Source organism: Botryllus schlosseri, chromosome 2 (assembly GCF_051294905.1).
Source record: "Botryllus schlosseri isolate E-star chromosome 2, Bs_hap1, whole genome shotgun sequence".
Classification (NCBI taxonomy): domain Eukaryota; kingdom Metazoa; phylum Chordata; class Ascidiacea; order Stolidobranchia; family Styelidae; genus Botryllus; species Botryllus schlosseri.
In genome coordinates, this window is record NC_137237.1 from 22867269 (window position 1) to 22889051 (window position 21783).

At 41.0% G+C, this 21783-nt stretch overlaps 2 protein-coding genes and 2 non-coding genes across 5 annotated transcripts in view; 2 read left to right on the forward strand and 2 right to left on the reverse strand.

The window, feature by feature from the left end:
- Positions 1 to 21783, reverse strand: part of LOC145434183 (serrate RNA effector molecule homolog) — a 356705-nt gene that overhangs the window by 269276 nt on the left and 65646 nt on the right. The gene's annotated exons all lie outside the window — the stretch shown is intronic.
- On the reverse strand, positions 120 to 16342 carry LOC145434175 (cholecystokinin receptor-like). 2 transcript variants are annotated; one of them, XM_080311490.1, is made up of 9 exons: positions 15754 to 16342; positions 8994 to 9242; positions 8037 to 8152; positions 7391 to 7539; positions 7097 to 7218; positions 4716 to 4924; positions 2832 to 2978; positions 436 to 543; positions 120 to 374 (listed from the first exon to the last, which is right to left on the reverse strand). In XM_080311490.1, exons 1-9 carry the CDS (start codon positions 15959 to 15961, stop codon positions 222 to 224), a joined length of 1461 nt encoding a protein of 486 aa, XP_080167616.1. In that variant the 5' UTR covers positions 15962 to 16342; the 3' UTR covers positions 120 to 221. The 2 variants fall into 2 exon arrangements, with proteins under 2 accessions (XP_080167616.1, XP_080167617.1); XM_080311491.1 differs by lacking the exon at positions 15754 to 16342 and adding an exon at positions 9525 to 9911.
- Trnar-ucu (transfer RNA arginine (anticodon UCU)) lies at positions 10478 to 10550 on the forward strand. The gene has a single exon. It is a non-coding gene; the product is annotated as a tRNA-Arg (tRNA).
- Trnar-ucu (transfer RNA arginine (anticodon UCU)) lies at positions 11514 to 11586 on the forward strand. The gene has a single exon. It is a non-coding gene; the product is annotated as a tRNA-Arg (tRNA).

Here is a 21783-nt window from a genome sequence, read left to right on the forward strand (position 1 = left end):
ATTCTGTTACACATTACATCCGCGTTAACCCAATAATAATAAATCACGTTTAACCTAATGCTTCTCTGAACATACCAGCAGAAAGTAAAGATACATTGTTGAAGATAAAGAAACAGCAGTTAAAGATATACAATCGATTTTTTTCTTTACAAAAATTGAACAGTGATACATAAGAAAATAGCAACTTGACAAGGCGTGTTTGAGATTGCAACGACAGGCTATCACAATGCAGCATTCCGCTTCGTGGATCCCCACTTGTTTCTCTCCACGCCGGGCACGCAGATCAGAAACGCGTTTAAAAATCCGGCTCGGAACCTCTTGTTCATAAAGCAATAGACGAGCGGGTTGACGCAAGTGGACGCGAATGACATCAGCTGTCAAAGGGCGTCGGTGAAGTGATAGACGCGATGGTGCAATTTCAGAAGCGACACTCACTTGTATGATTTCGATGATCCCGTCGAGCTTTTCGCGGGCTGTTTCTGGGTCGAACGCTTTCCAAACGTTGACGATGAATAGCGGAGTCCAACAGACGAAAAATAAGATCTGGAATATATTATGGCGTTCCTAGTATAGGGCTGGCTGGTTAGATGAAGGGAAATGGCACAATTGGTACATCGACTGCAAGGTTTGGTATACCACCCTATGGGAGACCAATGTTGTTGTTGTTTTTGTTGGGAGAGGGGCTGACTAAGTGCTGGCTAAGTGCTATTTCGGCCGAGTCAAGTCAAGTTGAAATTGATCACTATTGCAGCGACTTCTTAGCAAATTTTCATTATTCTCGTGGCAGTATAAACATGTCTTTGAGAGGTAAGGACAATGCCGTCTTGAGGATTATGGGCTCGGAGCCCCTCTTCAATATCCTCAAATTTAAGTTACTGTCGCGCCGGCGACCAATGTCACTCTCGAATTCTATGTATGCGACTTGAAATCTTGGATTGTGCGACACGTTGATTAATCAAAGACCATAGCAGACATGGCGACGCCCATGTCAGAACGCAGTTTTCAAATAAACATTGTCTTCCTGATCTATACGGCGCGAAATGCACTGCCGTGGACGTGACTACCCACGTAGGTAGCTCTGTAGTACCGGGCATAAAATGAATGCGTCAGGCGCAACGTTATGTTACCGCCGAATACTTTGAGAAGGAGTGGTGACCCCTGGGCTAATAGATAATCTTATCGGTGTGACATGAACATGACTTAACAATGTACAATTACGCTTCTTACATTACGGAGTCATCATCCTACACCAGCTCTACCGATAACCTAACTCTGATCATGTGGGCGGAGAGAGGATCAAAATTATATAGAAATATTTGGCAGAACCAATAGAGCATTGACATAATTCATTCAACACAGGGCCGTAACTGCCGCACCCCAGACCCCCCAATTGTGGGGGGGGGCGACCTCGAAGGGGGCCAGAAATTATTTCATGAATTAGCATAATTTACTAACAACCAGCTGTTATGAATTGAATGATGGATCGAAGTGACGTCACAGTTATTGGGAAAGTCAACAAAGGTGCTGGAAAACATGGTGCGGGAAGTTTAAAAAGCTTAAATGACATTTTTGAACGACACTTGGGGCAAATAAATGCCAGAAACATGTTTTACTAAGGAATATGGTATAGGAAATATCAAAAAATCGGCTTAACTGAATTTTTGTTAAATGGTGTTATTTATCGGCCTGTGCAATGATGTAATCACATTATCTAACGGACTCTTGGTCATTATGGTTGTCACAAATTGTTTATATTTTATTATACAGTTCCACCGCCCCATTACTGCTACAGTAATGTCACGTCGGACCAACACGCCCCTGAATTATGAAGGCTGATTGCTTGTTTGTTTATGGTATTAATGGTGTTTGTCGACTACAATGGTCATTTACAACGGGCCGATATTCTTCGTTTTTATTCCGTATCTGCCGACTTGTAGCACTTCTAGGCTTTTTGTACGACACCGCGTATGCGGATCACATGGCGAGGAGGAGCCTAGATAAATCTCCAACACATAGGTAGGAATTCTGGAGCCGACCTCGGTCGGACTCGAACCCGCAACACATTGGTGTTGCAGCTGTGGATTTTAGCAATACGCTATCTCGCCAGGGAGGCTGATTAGAGGCCAACTGAAACATTGTCTTGTTCACGTCACGCATCATCGCTTATTGAGCAAGCCAATGCTGGTGTTTCCGATAGATGACATCGGCAAAAAGAGTATAGGAGTTATGTTTTCAGTCTGGTATGAGTATGACTGATCCATGAAGACCGCTGGAGTTTAATCATTGGTAAAAATGTGGAAAAGTTTCGTTTCCTCAATTGCATTGTCTTTGTGGTGGAATTGCTAGTGCGACAGTAGTTTTATCGAAATTAGATTAATTTGATACAAGATGTATCTTTTAAATTACAGTCACTAATCAGACGTTCTTCTTGAAATGTATCACATTTTGATATTGACAAAATATCGGTTCACTGGCAGAAATGTGCTGTTTCGGCCCAAGACTCCGATATCCGTCGTGTTCTAATTTTTTCCCGAATATATTTTCGTACGCAAACCGTACACATGACGGATATGTTATGCATAAGTTTTATATTGATTTACAGTCTACTAGAATTTTAACCGGGTTATTTTCTGTTACATTAAACTTAATTTACAGGTCTCCGGCAATACATCTAATCATAATTTTAGAATTCGATTTGGCAGTTTCTTCAAATTATATGTCGACTCTCCTTACCGAATGTTGTGTACTACTTATACCAACAATTATGCAACATTTAGGTAGCCATTAGGGCAGATAACTTAATTAGTTCAACAACATTAAATCGACCTCACCACAATAACTATCAGCATCCGAACAACTTTCTTCTTTGCCTTCAGTCTCTCCGCTTGACTGTACACTCGAGCCTCCACTCTACGTGAGTTGCCGCGGTCCTTTTTGACAGAAATCCTGCCGTTCTCAGCGGAATTCTTCGGGTGTTCCTACATATTTATAAAAAAAATATCCCAATGAGCACTAAAATTGCGCTCCCAATTCGCTGATTTCCAGTTAACTTTACATTTAAAACTAGTGCCGCGCTTTCGTGAATAGCTGCATACGAGGCCTCCATGATTTAGGCAAGGTGACATATATCTTCACAACCTCGCCATAGCATAAACTACTTCGACAGAAAATATATTGATGATTAATCAAGGTTGCGTTATCTGCTGTCGACCTCTCACAAGAGTTATATATCGCAATCATTGAAAATAAACAACGAACACGAACAATGTAGGCCTATACTGCGCACCATATTCATCGGCTAGAATTTTTATCCGGCAGCCACACTGCCACAGTCCCACTGTTCTGTATCTGACGGATGCCATTCCGTCGTTGAATGCTGGGCAACCAATTTCGATCCATGCCGTTTTAAGTGGTATCACAACAAACGTCTTGTATAGACACCACGTCCGTATAAAGAGGAATCGGATATATGCTTTCAGATTCCGCGGATAAATTTTGGTAGCTATACAGTGGTGAGTAGGTTATAACACTTCCGCCAGAGCACGATTCTGGTTGGCCTGTGCTCGCCGCATAAATAACGATTGTAATGTGTAAGTTTGAGATTATACCTAGCTAAATTTATCAACAGTAGGCCTGTAAGTAACAATGTGAATGAAAAGTTACCAATGTAGAACGTGAACAATGTAGGAAATGACCAAAAATGAAAAACGCAGTATACTTATTTATGGCAAACGATCAATCACTAGCTCAATCGAGTTACAATCACTTCTTGCCGCTAAAATTACAATGCGGGTTCAAGTACGACCTGGGACAGGGGCGGTGGTCAAGCCGTGGCCCGCGGGCCGAATGCGGTCCGCGAGAAGGTTTTGAGTGACCCGCAATGTAATGCTCACAAAATTTAGTTATAATGTCAAAAAAATCAATTATCCAGGTAATTTATTTTGAACTTTCAAGACCAGCCAAAAATTTGATTAGTCCGACAGCAAACTTAGGGATGATGATGACTAGAATATCAGTTCCGTCGAATAGACTTATAGCCAGGGGCCGTCCACTTTTTCGTCTATCTTCGTATCTGACCACAAAGTAGAATATTTCGTGGCACATTTAGTTGGCTTGATATTTTTCTTAGCACTTCGCGCGGTTTATTGTGACTCGATTTCTTGCTTTTAGTTTTGGTGCCTCACGAAATGATAGACGCATGTTCACTGAAATCTTAGATATTGATATGTCCAAGCGCCAGCGGTATACAGAGACGACCTACAATATATGCAACTAGAATTATTATTGACCAAATTCATTCATTAACTTAAAAAAATGCGCGCCTGGCGTGGTTGAACATTTACACAGACTTTTCAGGACATAACTGTAATCGATTTTGATGCGTAGTAATATAAGTCCTATTTTTACCGTTACCTAATCCGGTTCGCTTTTCATCGGACGACTTAAAAAGGACATCAACATTCAAGTGGCCCGCGCAATGGTTCGTAAATCTCAGGTGGCCCTTCCGCCGAAAAGGTCGGCCACCCCTGACCTAGGACCTAGCTAGGACCTAAGCCTAAGGCTTTAAAAGCCTAGGACGAATTCGAGCCACGCTAAAAGTCGGCAACTCAAGAATCGTAATCAAGATTATCGTCCAAGTGTAAAATTACCGAAGTATATAGTCGAAGTCGAAGCATCATGGGTATTAAAACAACAACAAACAAAACAGCACTGACTTTCATCGACGAATTCGATTCCGTGCGTTTCGCCTTCTCCTTCGACGATTGCGTTTTATTGAGAGCCACCGCTTCCGCACCTTGCGAGTCTTTCGCGACCAAGTTCTTGACGGAGATGCGCAATTTGCGCAAAGACTTTCTGCTGCCTCTGCGATAGGCAATGTACAGTCCGTCGCTGGTGTCGTTCTCGTCGTCGCAGGCGTGAGCGTCTGGCAAAACGGAACGACGAAATCAGACTATCGCGCCGCTAGAACAAGCTGTAGCAATAATGCTCTGCGACGCGGTACCTAACACCCATGACTTTCGACTGAGCACAGATCAGGAAGTAGTGACGCGTTTTTCTGTTTCCGATCGAGACAGGTTCAGGCTCAATTTAATAAAAATGGCGGGAGTCGGATCAGTCTAGCATTCACCACATTTTAACTTCACACAACGAAATTCTACTTTTTTGAAGTGCTGAAGTGGGATTAGTCTACTCTACTTGCACTAGTTATCCTGGGCTTTGGAGCAGCCGTAAATGTTGAATTGCTCCAGCTCCTGCTCCAGAGCTTACTTCTATCATAGAATAGCTCCGGCTCCAGCTCCGGCTCCGGCTCTGAAAACTATCGAATAGGTCTGTCTATATCAGGGGTGGCCAACCCGCGGGCCACATAAGATTTTGAGTGGCCCGTGAGGTCATTTCCTAAATTTGTTATATTATCGAAAATGAATTGCTCAGACTGTGAACTTGTAAGGACAACCAAAAATCTGATTAGTCTGGCAGATCCAGGGCCCCGTCACATTTTTAGTAAATCGTCGTACATTACAATAAACCAAAATACGCTTTGCGTGTTTAATTGTCAAACGATTTCTTGCGTGGTAGCCTACCCTCTCCTGAAAAATGAAAAAAACGCATAGTTTTCCCGATTGAATCTAACTATATTCGCAATTTCGAGAGGAAGTCTTTTCGCGTTTGCGCTCGCAGAAGGATCGTCGGCGATGAAATGTAGGCACACAATGACTGTCGCGAAATCGCGGAAACCTTTGATATCGATATGACCAGATGCCGAATAGTCCTGTCCTTGCAAACTGAGCCCAGCAGGTGGTACACAGTAGACCCGCAATATACTAAAGTAATGATATTATTGACCAGGTTCATCTATAAACTTTCAAAATTCTACGCACTTGGCGCGGCTAGTGGACCGCGCACTCGTTCGTCAATTGCATGTGACCCTTCAGCCAAAAAGTTTGATCACCCCTGGTTTATATAGATTACTAATCTATACCGTAAGTTAGTTATCTATAGTAATCTGGAGTCTGCCAGCCGTTAGTAACATCGGATGCAGCCACAAAGACATAGGTGCCGCTGTGTCATAATGAATACTTGTCAATTGTCGATAACATCATACTTGCACTAGAACGCACTTTACTCCATGCCATTGCTGTGTGCAGCATTAAAATTCTGATGCGGCGTTTTAACACTGTCACTGCACTCGTTAACATTAAGCCAAACAGCTGCATTCAATCTTTAAATGTGCGATTTTTATTCAATTGTAACTGCAGTAATATGGGCGCATATCAATAGGAATCCAAATTGTAGCCAATGGTTTGACGTTCGATATTGGAGCACTCGTTATGTGAAATCAGCAGATATGGTTGTTGCATATATAATAGCATCTTATGAAATACGTCGGAGCCGGAGCTACTCCTCAAATAAATGGCTCCAGCGCCGGATCCGGCTGAATTTTATGTAATGCTCCGGCTCCGGCTCCAGCTCCGGTGAAAATGCACGGCTCCGGGGCTCCGGCTCCTTGCTCCGGCTTCGGCTCCAAAGCCCTACTTATATACGAAGCGGTTTCGTATATAGACTACTGCCAGAGTGCCACTTCTACTTGAACAGGTTTTAGACGAAAAAGTCACTTTTTACGATTTGGATTTTGAAAAGTAGAAAACAGTTTTGGGACAAGTTTTATAAGCGTGAAATAGTCTCACCCACAGTGTGGCTCGATTCATATTTTGAAGCTTGCACTTACTTGTAGTTTCATTAATCATTTTTTTAGTCACAAATATATATGTTGTGGAATTGATAGTAGTTAATGCGCAAGAATCAAGAGTAAAGGACTAAATCCCTATGAAAATCCACAGACTAGTCCCTCAATTTTGAATCTACAAGGGATAGTGATCCCCGGCCGCAAATATACTGAATATGATGACAATATTGGGCCGGATAAATAGACCTACACCGTCCTCAGATAATATTCGACATATACTTGCGATGTAAGCCATAGCAAGGTCTCACAATACGAAGAGATCTAATTGGGCATGATACTTGCCATCAAGATTACTTCCAGATGTAAATTATTCAGCAAAACCCTGCTCCAAGTGATACAATCTGTATTTACCGGACGGGGTGTGAATGGTCTTGACTTTGAATTCTCTCCATATTTGACAGCTCACTCTTGTGTACGCAACGGTCATCAAAATGCCAGGAATGCAAAATAGTGCCAGAAGTAGGAATAAGTACCTGAAAAAGTTTTGTCGTCAAGGCAATGGGTGGAGCCGAAATATCTGAAACTATAAAGCAAGCATGCTGTAGCCTACGTATCGACCAGACAATTGCGTTGAATCAGGCCATAAGTCGATTTAAACTCGGAAGCAACTGAAAGCACTTTTCGATATAGATCAGAAATAATTACCATGCTCGTTTTGCTTGTTGATTCGGAAATACAAGTCTGCATACATCCGTACACCAACCGTAGTCGATCAATGGAACGGTATAAGTGTCACTCATGATCGCGTAAGGCAGGCTTAAAACATAGCTGAATATCCAAATCCCGATAATGACCTGCAGAATTGGATACGAAATAGCCATGGAGAGTAGAGGAGGAATCTTTTTTGTTGTCTATCCTTAATGATACTTCCCGTTTGCCGATAAATATGCTCCGGGTTCTCGCTCATTGAGTGGTGGATTGAAAAATTCCTTGAAACATAACGAAGAGAGTCCACAGGACGTTTCACTTCAATCTATCTCAATTTTTGCTGCATTTTCATAACATACCGTGTACCGAAGACGTCTGTATTAACTAATTTGTCATTTTGTAATTTCACACGCGTGAAATATCGATCAGTCCAGCACCAGCATTTGAAGATTTAAGTAATGTAACCATTTCATCGATCGCATATTATGTTTGTAGAATTCGACTTGGTGCTTTAAAATGTCCATACGTGTATGTAAAATAACCCGACAACAGTTATATGTTACGAAAACACTATAATTAAGGGGCTTCGAACTCATTTCGATCGCGGGCCACATCAAACTATTTACACATTCCGGACGCTTACCCTATACGCATGTTCAACAGTCTGCCACGTTCTCGATTTTAGTGGTCTACAAATCGCGTAGTACCTTTCCACTGATATCGCCAGCATAGTAAAGGTTGAAATGCATACTGAAGCTCCTGGAGAAAATCATAATTTCAGGGCCTTACCGAGGATGTAAATGCAATAATTTTAGTACTCAAGTAGCCTATATGTAGGTCTAAGTAGCGATTTTCAAAACATGCCAACACTTGTTATGGTATAAATAAAATACAAATATAAAATATATGAGAAGGACTGAAGTAAGTCATTTGAAGAAGTAGTATGGCACGAGACGTTGCACACATTTGTTAGTCAGATTCAGGGGTCAATTTTCAAATACCGTAAGCTCCGTCTTCCCGATAAATACAAAATCACTAATGGAGATCGTAACAGGTGCGATTCGAAATTATGATCTGGCTGTATCGCTCAGTTGTCATGGCCATGTCACCCATCAAAACGATGCGAATTCATATACCTACGATTTCCGATTTGACACTATTTAAAACATACAAAAAGTAGTTTGTCAAAAAATCTGTTAATGCAGATTTGGATGCAAACGGTCTAAATTGTAAGCACTGAGATAAGCGTAGTGGGAGTATATCCTAGCCAACCTGAGTACTTGGCAGGAGTAGAAGAAGTACTTGGTTACTGACCAAATCTTATTGATTAGCACAAAAGATTCAGCTTGCCATTTAGAGCTCTCAATTCCGACTGAAAATCATCTAAACAAGCCCGTATATTTTGTATAATGTACACAATACATGTCGATCAACCCCGTCCGCACTGAATATATGCATGCCCTCCTCATTTGGAATTTCCTAATATCATCGAGAATGGAGCGAGTACAATATGTATCTTGCTAACTGGTCGATAGTTATGATAGGAGACTTTTTATTTTAGAATAGATAAATTTTACAATAAATAAATCCACACACTTACCCATTAAAAGTGGCATTACTTTGCACATAACCCGTCCAAATATGTACCTCTTCAATATCCGACCAGTAAGAGTTATCGGCATGCATATGATGGCCAGCATGAGGTCGCTAATTGACAAACTCAACAGAAAACAACTGGCAACTGTCCTCATCCGATTGTTTACGAGAAGGGTAATGATCGCCAGAATGTTTCCCCCCACAGCAAGAAGGAGGACAACGGAGTAAAGGATTAGATTTGGTATTTCTTGGGCTGTAAAGAGAACTTTGATTATAATATATATTGTACTGAATCAATGTGAAACACCGATGTCCCCTTGTCCCATACATTGGTTCAGGTCCATTAGAAACAGTTACCACAAACATTGATCCAACTAATTTACTCTTAAAAGCTTGCAACATTGGTATGTGGACGCTCGACAGCTTCAGTAGCCCATAGGACCTGCAGTCCGCACAATGACCGCTCGGATAGAGAATCAATAATTCCGAAACACCGGAAACCCGAATGGACCCTGAGTGAATACCTAAAGCTTACTTATGACACTTGAATGGGCGCTGCGTCCAAGACGCGTAGCAGAGCAGCTCGTTTTTGATGTCTCCAGCGGAAAAGACAAAGATCACTGTGATGCTCGAGTGAAATGCTGGTATTGTGTTACAACCAGGCATCCCACATATTAAATTCCAAATTAATTTGCATCAATTCCTTGCGTGTTACTATAGAATTACGAATAATTAAGAACATAATTTTTTCCATTTCGTGATCGTGATCGTATCTAAAAACAAACGAAATAAACGGATACATCCATACCATACCCATTTGATAAGTAAAATGTGCAATTGTGCATATGCTAATTTTGCCTTGCTACAACTGGTAACGATTATATAGATGGCTTTAAGGACTTTGACATAAAAAAATAATAGTAATTTATTGAATATATATAAACACCTCAGTCCTCAGGTATCATTTATACTTGCATTCGTTATGTACGCACAATCTACTAGATGTATTTCAAGGTATTACACAGCATCTGTGATCGGTTGTGGATGTAATGCGTCATGCCAAAGATAACTAGTACAGGAAGCATATGATATGAATCAGGTATGTCGTTCTACTAGCGAATTCTGAGCAACACACCGACGCACAATAACATCGTCGGTGAAATCATAATTATGATTAAGGCTGACAACTCTCATGCTATGCGTCTGAATTCTATCATTGAATGTGGATCACATCGCTAAACTTGAAGTAGCGATGTTCAATCCCAATCGATTTGCGGTGGGGTTTACCATCACAGATGCCACGATGCACTCTCCCAATATCCACGCCCACTCTATTAATGAAATGTGAAGGAATTGAAATGGCAGAGAAGACACGTTCATGGTGCTGGTGTTTGAAGAATAAGTCTGGAGTGGTTTTCCACAACCAAATTCATATTCCTAAAGAATGTGCCAAATTTATTATATTGCACCCATCGCTGACGAATGTGGGTCTCCGTAGCGCAATGGATAGCGCGCTGGACTTCTAATCCAGAGGTTCCGGGTTCGAGTCCCGGCGGAGATGCTTATTTTGGAATGCACTTCAGATCTGTGACTCTTCTATTGCGAGACTGTGCGACTGCAATTTGCGATCGATAACAGTCATGGGTCAGTATCGGGTCAAAGGTAGAAGAGAGAGAGAAAGGAGATAAAGGATGATTCATCACATAAGCCTGGAGAGGAACTGGAATTAGTCTACTAAGTTTAATTAGAGGTGGTCAGTAACGAAGTACTTCTACTTTTTGAAGTACTTGAAGTATATGTTGCCTACTCACACTACTTTTCAAGTAGTTATGATTTTAGACTACTTCTACTTCTACTTGACAGTTTTCAGTTTTGTAGGCAAAAATAAGCGTAGAAGACCTACTTACTTACTTGTGAACCACCACTTCTACTTCTACTTGAGTGGAAATACCGGCGTTACTTCTACTTCTACTCGAGTAGCGGCGGTGACTACTTTGACCACCTCTGAGTTTAATAAATTGGATAACTCAATGGTTTTTAACCTTTTTGCTGATCGCGTATAACCTGGCACGATTTCTTTCATTGCGTACCACAGAGTCTTTGAAAGACCCAAGTTTGGACGAATTCTCTATTTCTCAGCAAATGACTCTTTGCAGTTTGCACTATAGTGATTTCATCCACCCCGCTTCGCTAATACATTCGCTACGCCGGACGGAAGAAGAACGCCATTGACGATGCAGTGTAGTGAATCTCTAACGTTGGTACAATGAAATAACTTAACAACTGTGACAGAAAAGTTTGCGAGTACAGCTATTGAGCCGAACTGCCGGCGTAAAAGGGAAATATGCATATGTTACGCCTGAAGTATTTTCAGGACCTCGCTATAACAACATAATCGATTCGATCGTCAACCTATACACAACTAAGTGACGGGTTAGATATCTATAGTCAAGCAACGCGATCTGGTGCGTCATTCATGTTTGGTGGTTTAAAGTATGGGATGTGCCTCCACGGGCAAATGTGGGTCTCCGTAGCGCAATGGATAGCGCGCTGGACTTCTAATCCAGAGGTTCCGGGTTCGAGTCCCGGCGGAGATGATCGTTGCCTATTTTTGGGCACTGGCGACGACATTGTTCATTTATGTGGGCTCTTCAGAGAATTATTTCGATGATTCTTGCAATTGAAATTGAGATTTGATATCATACAATCGTACAAATTTCACTCGAGGCGAACCTTCTATTACGCTAACTTAGCATTCAAGAGTTTGAACATGGTACTGGTAAAAATGTGTTACCCTATAGTGAAAATATTGAAAATATGGACAGGCAGTGAAATTTTTCAAATAATCACGTGACGCCGCCAGTGTCTATTGTGCCGCGATTAAAGCGAATGAAATAATATTTCTCGAGTCAGAAATTGCAGGGGAAGTCGCGTCGTTAACTCTCTGACTGCTTCACTGGTGGTGCAGTACTGCGCCATAGCACGAAAGCAAATAACATAAGATACGAGAAACGCATGTGCTACATATTGCTATAGGTATAGATCATCCATGCGGAGAAACGAAAAAGGACACTCGCAAAATTATTCAGAATCATCGAATCCAGCACAGTTATTGAATAATAATAATCACCTGCTGCTTTTAGGCTAGCGTGACGATCATTCAATACTTCTGCATATGTACAACTGTACATGTTTAATTCACAGGCAATGACGTTGCTAATTTGGAATGGCGCATGGCATGCTTTTCAACTTCCTTCCTTCAACTATTTCACTTCAATCAACTTCGATGTATTTGATCAATGATGAAGGTCCCACGGGAACGAATGCGTCTGACATTCCAATATACACGCTGCATTAAACTGAATATCTTGCCGGATTACGTTGTGGTATGTTGGACTTATAATACACTCTCAAGGTAACGTAGCGTGTTCATTGATTAGCATTGAGTGGTATGCGGATTACAATGAATGCCGAATGTAATAGTAAATCATATCAGCACGAAAGATATCTATAGATTTTAGGCTATTTACCAATACGGTTAGTCATTTCACTGCTAGAATGCCTCCACGTAAACTCAATTTTAATTATGTGCATACGCAAGAATGTAACTAACCAAACTTGAATTTGATGACTTGTAAAAACAGGCGGATTATGACATGAAAATAATCCGGCATCGGCTTTTACATTTTGACACTCGGGGATAGTATATCCGAGCGCCGCCAAATTTGGGATCAATAAGCAAAGATAATTCATTAATCGGCGGAGTTGTAACTTCCTACAGTAACGACCAATTTGTAATCGATCATTACATTGTAAAATCATTTTTGTTATTTCTGCTTTTTGCGAGAGGCCTATGGTATGCCGCTTGATGAAATTATTTGAGGCGGTGATCATAGATCCTCAATGACATAAAGAAATTACCAATACATGCTCGCATATCTAAGTCAATTGTGGCCGTTTTGGCGAGATGGGGAATCGACTAGAATAGGAGATAAACTCCAAAAGACAATTCGATTTCACCACATTCGATGTAACATTAGTCGAATGCCTCCCTACACGCGGGTCAGCAGTATTGGGAAAACACCTGTGCCCGGATATTCCGACTCGCCTTCCACGCATGTCTTGTGTTCGAGCGGTTTTGGTACGATTGGACTTATTTTGATGATTCTGTCAGCACTGTGCAACATTACTGTCCTATTACAATTTAGTTGAAGAGCTTCATGGAGGTACAGAACTTCAATATACAATTGAATAGTATATTCATATTGAAATAAACCCGAATATTTTCGGCTGACACTCGTCAGGGGTAATCGTCAGCAACTAGTAGAGAATTGGAAAGAACATTGTATATCAACAATTGTATCACAAAATATGACGTCACCAGCATGAAAGAGAGAGCACCCAATGTACTATATTTAGGTGGTACACGAACTCCTTCCGTTGACATAGTTTGGGTTGCGATTGTTGATATACAACGTTCTTTCCAATTCTCTACTAGTTCCTGACGATTATCCCTGACGAGTGTCAGCCGAAAATATTCGGGTTTATTTCAATAGGAAGATACTATTCAATTACAATTTAGTTGTAGCGCATATTCTGACTTCTATTTATGGTGAGAGTCATAGAAAAGGTGACGGCAACATATGCTTTGTCGCCATTGACCTCGCAGACAGCGCACTGAGCGTATAGTCGTCAAAGCGAAATAAGCTCATGGTGCACACATTGCGTTTCTCCTATGTTTCGACTCTGCAAGACGCCGAAATTCGATCGTATTATCGCAAATGGCGACTTTCTCCGCATTTAAAGCAATTATAGCGTGACCGCACCGCTTTCTTAATTTCGGTCGAAACGCAATCGATTTGATCTAATTGGATCTTCGTTTGCGTGTTTCAAATATTTGGGCGAATGGCGTTGCCCTCGAAAATTTGCAGAAATACCGAGCCAGCAATTATATAATAAGTTTACTACACATAAATTCATAATGAGATTGATAGTTGAAAGTCCATTCTTAGTGAATCAAAATTCAAAACTTCTAACATCCATCCTTACCTTGCTTAAATCAACTTTAAAGTGGGCACGGCTTATTGATCGCGTACTATAAACATGTGCGCATCAGGTCGTCTTGACTATGACACACGTTCGTAATTTAATTTCGGCCTGGATTGAGGGTTGGCGAAGAACATTAGTGCCAAATAACATTCTCAAAGGTGGGCGTTCCTCGGCTGAAAGCTGTCACGTTTTACTTCCACGACTAGAACAACACAGCAGCTTTAAGGCCATTATCACCGACAGTCTGCGTTTACTCATCCGAAATCACATCCGGCTTGGTTATCAGTTCAATTACGGCTGATCATATTCCGTAACCTTTTCGGACCGTATCAATAGGGTTTCTGGGCTAGATCCATATACCGCTAATGTTATTACGCCCCGTATCGCTACAGGTTGCATACACGAACTTCCGCCTTGGTCTAGTCTGGGATCCGTATAAAGCCACCGATGAATACACTCCTTGAAACATTCATCATGCGACATGTTTCGTCATCAGTTTATAAGAGCGCGTTACTAAATGGTCAAAAACACGGGTTTGGGAGATATCAAGCACCAGGTAGCATGTAACGTTGGACGCAGCGAGCTTCCGGCACCATGTGGGATCTCGCCAGCATATGCTAGTAACTGCCATTTCTTGATAATCCGGTACCGGATTAGACTGAGATTTGCTCCATCAATTTGCCAGCACCGATATTTTAAAATAATTTTGAACATACACACAATTATAATAAAGAATTAAAAAATTGGTCACCGTAAATACTATTTTATTGATAATCCAAATTTTGACGGCAATAACTCCGCCTCCACTGGTTGGAATTGAACCAAATTTTGTGAACAACTGAACATCGTTTCTGTAGACAACCCACCACTTTCATGGGATGAACAGAAAATGTTGAAATTTTTTTCAATTTATTTTTAGGCCTATATAACAAATAGAAACTTTCTTCTCCTGTCGCAATGTGGCTACTGGCTGAAATTGAACCAAATTTGGTGTGTAGGCTTAAATTAGGTAACCTAATAATTTTATCAAGTAGCTAGTACAATTTGAGAAAACAAAGTCATTTTTGAACACCCCTAATGAAAACTGAACAAAGTACCATTCAAGCAATCGTTAAGTTGCCGATAAATAGCAGTTCGCAGTTGACCTCTGTTTCCAGCGATATTGTTCACGGGTGATCTAACACGAAATATACATTGATTTGAATGCGTTTTACTCGTATTGTATTTGCAATACAGTCTACTTAACAGCAAATACATATCGCATCACTATTGCATTTAAGTGTATAGGCCTATTCGTTAAAGACGTTGTGCGTCACGTCATAATGGCAACACTTATTACAGCAGAATAGGCAATTTTTGTGTGCTAGAGCATTTTAAGTTTCAAGGCATCAGAACTATTTTTGAAGGGGAAAGAAGCCAGTAGAAATATTGCAGTATATTTGCTAGCAGGATGTTTAACGGCAATGACAGTATGATGAGTTCACAACATAATAACTTACAGTTATATGTGTTAGCACATAGGCCTATTGGAAATTTGCTATCGAAACCTTTGACCTGCCCATTTGATCTGCTAGCTACCAATGCAATAAATATAAATTTCTTTCACATAATCTCTGTATGTTAGAAATGTGGGTAATACGAATTCTCCGTGCCGTCGTCAATATATCATCAAAAGCTAATGTCGGGTGACCAAACGTTGAATACATAGCACCCACCAGGAAATATCCACACTTGCTCAGAAAATGCGGGATCCGTGCGGGAGAATACTGTGTCTTCTGCTTTTATCGTAGTTTGATTCCCGAGAAGCGATCCGTTGTGGGTTCGTGAATGAGCGACCATCGTTCGACCAATGCATCCATATTCCATTCTCTGTATCGAGGCGGACGATACTCCGGCAAATGTCGTATTCAACATACCGCTCATTGTGACGTACACTCAATTTTGTACAGGCGAAGTAATAACTAATCAGTCATCGCGGCGTGTCACTGTTGGTAGAAATCAGATTGAAGGGACGTGTTCAGTAGCCTCTTGTTTTCTTCAGTTAATATATCAGTAGGTAGGACCAAAACAATAGATATCTCCACCGGCGTATCCACTACTGGAATCCAAGCGGCAAAACAATTTCAGCAACAAAGCGACTTAAAGAATCTATTATGACGACCCCTATTTTGCTAACATCAAACTTGGGTGCGGTAAAGGTGACATTCGTCCCTTTACACTAGGTTTCGCCAATGCGAAAGTTCGTTATATGGAGCAGACATTGGCCAATTACTGTATCAATGTAATAGATTACGACTATGATTGCGATTACGTCTGAAACGCGGGATAGGGTTTACAAATACAGCAATGTCTAAAAGTTTTCGATTGCGATTCCAATTACATGGAAAAAACAATGGCGATTTTATTGACGATTACATTCATTTTGATTCCTTGGATTTGATGCTGGCAATTATTCGAAGACAACATGATTATTAAAACGGCTAAGATGAGAGCGCATCATAAGAAACCCGATTTTCGAAAACTTTGATGTCATTCTTTTGTTACGTCACGACATATCCATCCATTACAAACTATATCGCTGACGATTTCCCGCCCCACTACCAGCGTTCGTTCTTGCTTGGACACATTATAACTAACACGATATATAAGTGATCAACGATAGATACAAATCTTGAGTAAAGTACGGTGAAAAACAATTGGTGTCTCCTTCAAGCAGAACAGCCCGAGAATAAGATAAATTCGGTCTGAACGATTAGTGATTCTTGTAACCAACACGCGTATATGCCTACAATCCACATACTGAATAGGACATTATATATTTTTATCCTTGATGTTTTGCGGCATATACATCGACTAATGATATACATACACACCAGTGACGTGCGGTCAGGGGAGGCGAGGTGCAGTGCCTCGCCTATCGTCAGGATAAATGAAACAAAATTGCGTAACCTTCAATGACTATAACATCAATAATTATTAGTATTTTCTGTCGATATTCATGAATGACTAAATTTTAAACATTTTTTAGTTGCATGTTTAATTTTCATATTTATTGTTAAAAAATATAGCGTGAAAGGAGAGGTGGGACACATGCGGGCCCGGCCTCATATGTGATAGCGTAATTAATCCTAAACAGCTCAGAATTTATAATAACTGGTAATAATCGAAAGCTCTTGTCGCACTGATGCCGTAAATCTAAATATTACTGACGTCAGAGCACCAGAACCCCTCAAAATAGCCAAGGAATGTGAGATTCGGCTTTGTGAGTAACAGTGACATCACAGAGAAACAATGACCAGGTGAGGCACATATGGATTTGCCTCACCCACGGTTAGCTAACAATCCGACAGTCGCAGTGTAGTGATGCAATGCGTGATCCACTTCGCAAATCGACGTTATAATACGAATCGTGTAGTCGGGACGGTCAACATGTAGCCTATGCCAGAGCAATTTCATTCACTTACTGACGTATGTAATTTGTTTTCAATCCACAGGTATGCCTATATTTGTGGATATATAATTATATATATAGTAGCTTCTCACGTATCGTGCGTGTGAATAATGCTAATGTGATAAGAAACAGGTGATCAACTGAATCAGCTATACCATCTTGGGTTTATATAATTGTAAGTCTGACTCTTAATGGGTTAGTCGTTAGTGCCTCACTAGTGATGAACCTTACCGCACGCCACTGATACACACGATCTGTGCATACAGCATATGCAATATGCATACAATGAGTGCGTAATGCCCAGATACCGCTGGGCAATGAAGGTGCAGAAATAGTCTTGCAATACCTTCTAAGTCTTGCACCACCCCTCCATGATATCACGGAAATGCTAGCACCAAACGGGGAAGCCACAGATACCGGTTTTACAGATCAGGTCTTTAGTCTGACCCGGCCGGAAATTGAACGTAGGCTTACGACCTACTGATTAAGATGCCGGGAGCTCCCCAATTACGCTATCTTGTCAACGGATATTGAGAGTCATATATAAACATATGATTATAGGAACCACCGCAGAGTTGTAATGAAAAGCATAATATTTTGAAACCTTCAACCATTTGTACGATTTGCATTTTCGGCGCCTAACAGCAATGTTCAATCTGAGTTTACTTGGTAAGCAAATCCAAAATTCAGTTTCACTAATTGCGCTAGTATCGACAATTCGACATGTACGATTAAAAGAAGTTCGAATCCAAGCCACGTGGTGATTGTCGGGTGTCGGCCTTCAACCAACGACCAAGCATATAGTGGTACGTACAGCCGCTGTAACAACAATGAGTCGCGGGTTCGAGTCCGACCGAGGTCGACTACAGAACTCCTACCTAAGAGTTAGGGGGGGGTTCATATAGGCTCCTCTTGGCCATTTCTTCCGCGTAAGCTGTGTCTAAAACGCTCAAAACGAAAGTGGGCCGTGCTAGAAGTCGGCAGATCAGGAATCATACTGCTGAATTTCGGCCAAGTGTCAAATGACCACATATTTTGGAACACCATGATCACTACTAAAAGCAACAGCAACTTCCATCCCCAGATAAATGATTCGGTATAGCTACCAAAAGTGATGTAATAATGAGAAACGCGATTGACAAATTCGACATTTCTACTGACAATACGTGATATCGCACTATCGCCAGTCAGTAATCATATTGATATGTCCTTTCGAAGAGTGACGTCAAATCAATATGGGGCTATAGGTCATCTGTGGTTACCTTCGACAAGTGCTGGGTAGGATCTATTAGCAGCCATAGTTGCTTCGGCATATGTAAATATAGCTTATTTTTGGCGTTATTCAGATTTGGCATTGCCACGAATAAATTGTCGAACTAGAATTGATGGTCATATAAAACGTTAAACTTAGGTGTTTCTGATCAAACGGAATTCACAAAACGTGCATTATCGCCCAATGCCAACAAACAGCAAGCAAAACCGTATTTGCAGCGATGTTGGAGAACGAATTCACCCGATACAAAGCAGACTGCTCCTACAATGTCGAAGCTTTACAGTCGATTCGCCATTCACTCGGATCACAGTACAGATTATCATAACAATTCTGCTGACACTTTTGGATGACAGTCTTCACTACCAAATCAATGGTTAGTAGCCATGAGTGACTTTAATTTTCAATGTATCACAAAACATATCTACCCATGTAGTAAAGAAAAGTGTAGGAAAGCAACTGAATGTGAGTACGGTAGACGGAAGTTGCTTCTAGGCGACTGAGGCCTGTTGTACAATGAATTTTCACATGTTCATTGATGAATCTATATGTCCGTATTACAGTGTTCGGATCAAGTCACTACTTTCGAGTCACAAGTCATCTCGAGTCATTGCACATTTTGACTCGAGTCAAGTCAAGTCAATCGATTTTCGAAGGTGACTTGAGTCAAGTCAAGTCACTCGTTTTTTGGAGGTGACTCGAGTCAAGTCAAGTCAAGTCAAGTCGAGTCGAGTCACGAGTCAAGTCACAATTCATGTCAAATTGAATTTTCGAAGTATCAGTGACGGTTCAAAGTCGTTACATTTTGCTAGCTGTTTGAAAGACAGAAGGATTGATCATTTATCTTGAATCAAATAACGAATACAAAGTTTAATATGCATGCAATAAGGCGTTGTATCGCTTACGAACACGTAGAAATGCAAATAAAATACGCGAGTAACTGTATAGCTGCATGTTACAGTCTGTTGTTAATAGCCAATAGGATCGAATACGCAGCCTCGAGAAGTTGCAACGAATTGATATGGTACAATACACTACCCATCTACACATCTGTGAGAAAATTAACGCATAAACTATATTCGCTCGATTTAACTCATACAAGAGAGTTGGTACAGGTGATCACAGCGCAATGTCAGCACTGAGGCCGTCTAAGAAACAGAGATACCTTGCTATGAGATTAATCTACTGCTACTACGATAATCTAAGCCAGTGATTCCCAAGTGCGGCCCCCAGATGGCCTTCTTGCGGCCCCCAAAATATATTAGGAAATCGATTTATGACAAAAATATATATATTTATAAAATACTCTTGCTTGGCTTGGCCTCTATAGTTTTTAATTATAGAATTGCAGGAAAGTTGTGAGTATAGACTGCTAACGTTACGTCACTGCTGTTTCAATGCATTGTGCCCTAACTTTCCAGTTGAACGGGCAGTAGCTATAGATATATAGGTATTGATAACTTTCAAAACCGGAGGAAAATCCTGAAAAAATGTAAATTTTTCCAACTTCGTGGTCGCTTGACTAAAAAAGAAAAAGGCTCAACTCCCGGAAAATGCAGTTTTTCTTTCACATTAACAGGTGGTTGATTGAAAAAAGGGTCAACTTTCCGGTCCAGCTCCCGAAATAGTCGCCGTAGCGTTCCCACAGTGTTGACGTAATGTATATCAGTCGAATTTGCCCCTATATGTAACCAAAATCCTCAAAAAAGAAGACAAAATCTCAAAAAGAAGACATCATCTTAAAAGAGGACGTATGGCAACCCTATGATAACTATATGTGCAACACGTGACTCGCGGTTGAAAACGCCGAAATGCACACTGCTTCGTCGGCTAAAAGCAGCATAATTAGTAGTCCTATAGTCAGGGCCGTAGCTGTCGCACCCCAAACCCCCCAATTGAGGGGGGCCGAGCTTGAAGGGCGCACAAAATTATTTCGTGAGTTACCATAAATTATGGAGTATTTTTTTAAAATTTATGGAACTTTTTAAAAAAATTTTCGTGCCGTGCGCGATTTCAATTCGCCACATATCTTGATTTTTGGGCACTCTTCCCCAAGAAAAAATACGCAAGATTTATAGAAATGGGCATATCACCGTTGGCCATGACAGCACCACAACGCACCAAGACATATATAGTTTTAGGCCATGTAACATGTGACTCCATGAAGTGTGTCAGAACGATCGGCAGCTGACCAAAAACTTCGAAATACCAGAAAATTCGTTATATGTACAAACTACATATAGGTTTAATTGTCCATATAGGCGCCTAAATGACTGGCGCCGAATGTTCTTGTCTTGGCAATCTGAACCTCACAAGACAAATATCATCCCGCAGGAAAGAAAGTTATATGCCAATGAAGAAATACCAATCTGAAATCGTGTGATCTTTCAGTTTAGTATAGGTTTGGGCAATTCTACATTTTTTATATAGCAGACAGGAGGTCACGAAATAACTTCATGTAAAGAAGTCATACCTAGGGGTCCGCCCGCCCGAAGATGTTTAATTTTACGTGGTCTGCAGTTTCAAAAACACTTCTCACTCAGCTCTACCGGTTAATCTAATTACGTGGGCAAAGAGGACAACCATGCCATTCCCGATCTTATCCACCGTTTTTACATGAATTATCGAAATATTCGCGCGTCGCGCTGTCTCACTAAACAGTACAACATTAATTTCGTTGCAAAAGCGAACAACGTGATGCGGGGTCAGTTTATCACCCTATGGGAGTCTGGGGTCCTGACGAAGTGCTGTTACAATCCTGCCAACGGGTATACCCCCGGAGATGTTTAATTACTATTGAGGGGGCCCATACCTTTTAAAACACACCTCACTCAGCTCTACCGGTAAATCAGTTTACGTGAACAGAGACAGGATGAAAATTGATAGCAATACATGCAATTCCCGATCATATTGACCGATTCAGTCATGAATCTAAAGAAATTTCTCGCGCTTAGCGCGTTTAGGCCAGGAGAGCTGATTCACTCCACGGACAGACACCCAATTCAGCAGATAAGTAGCGGTAAA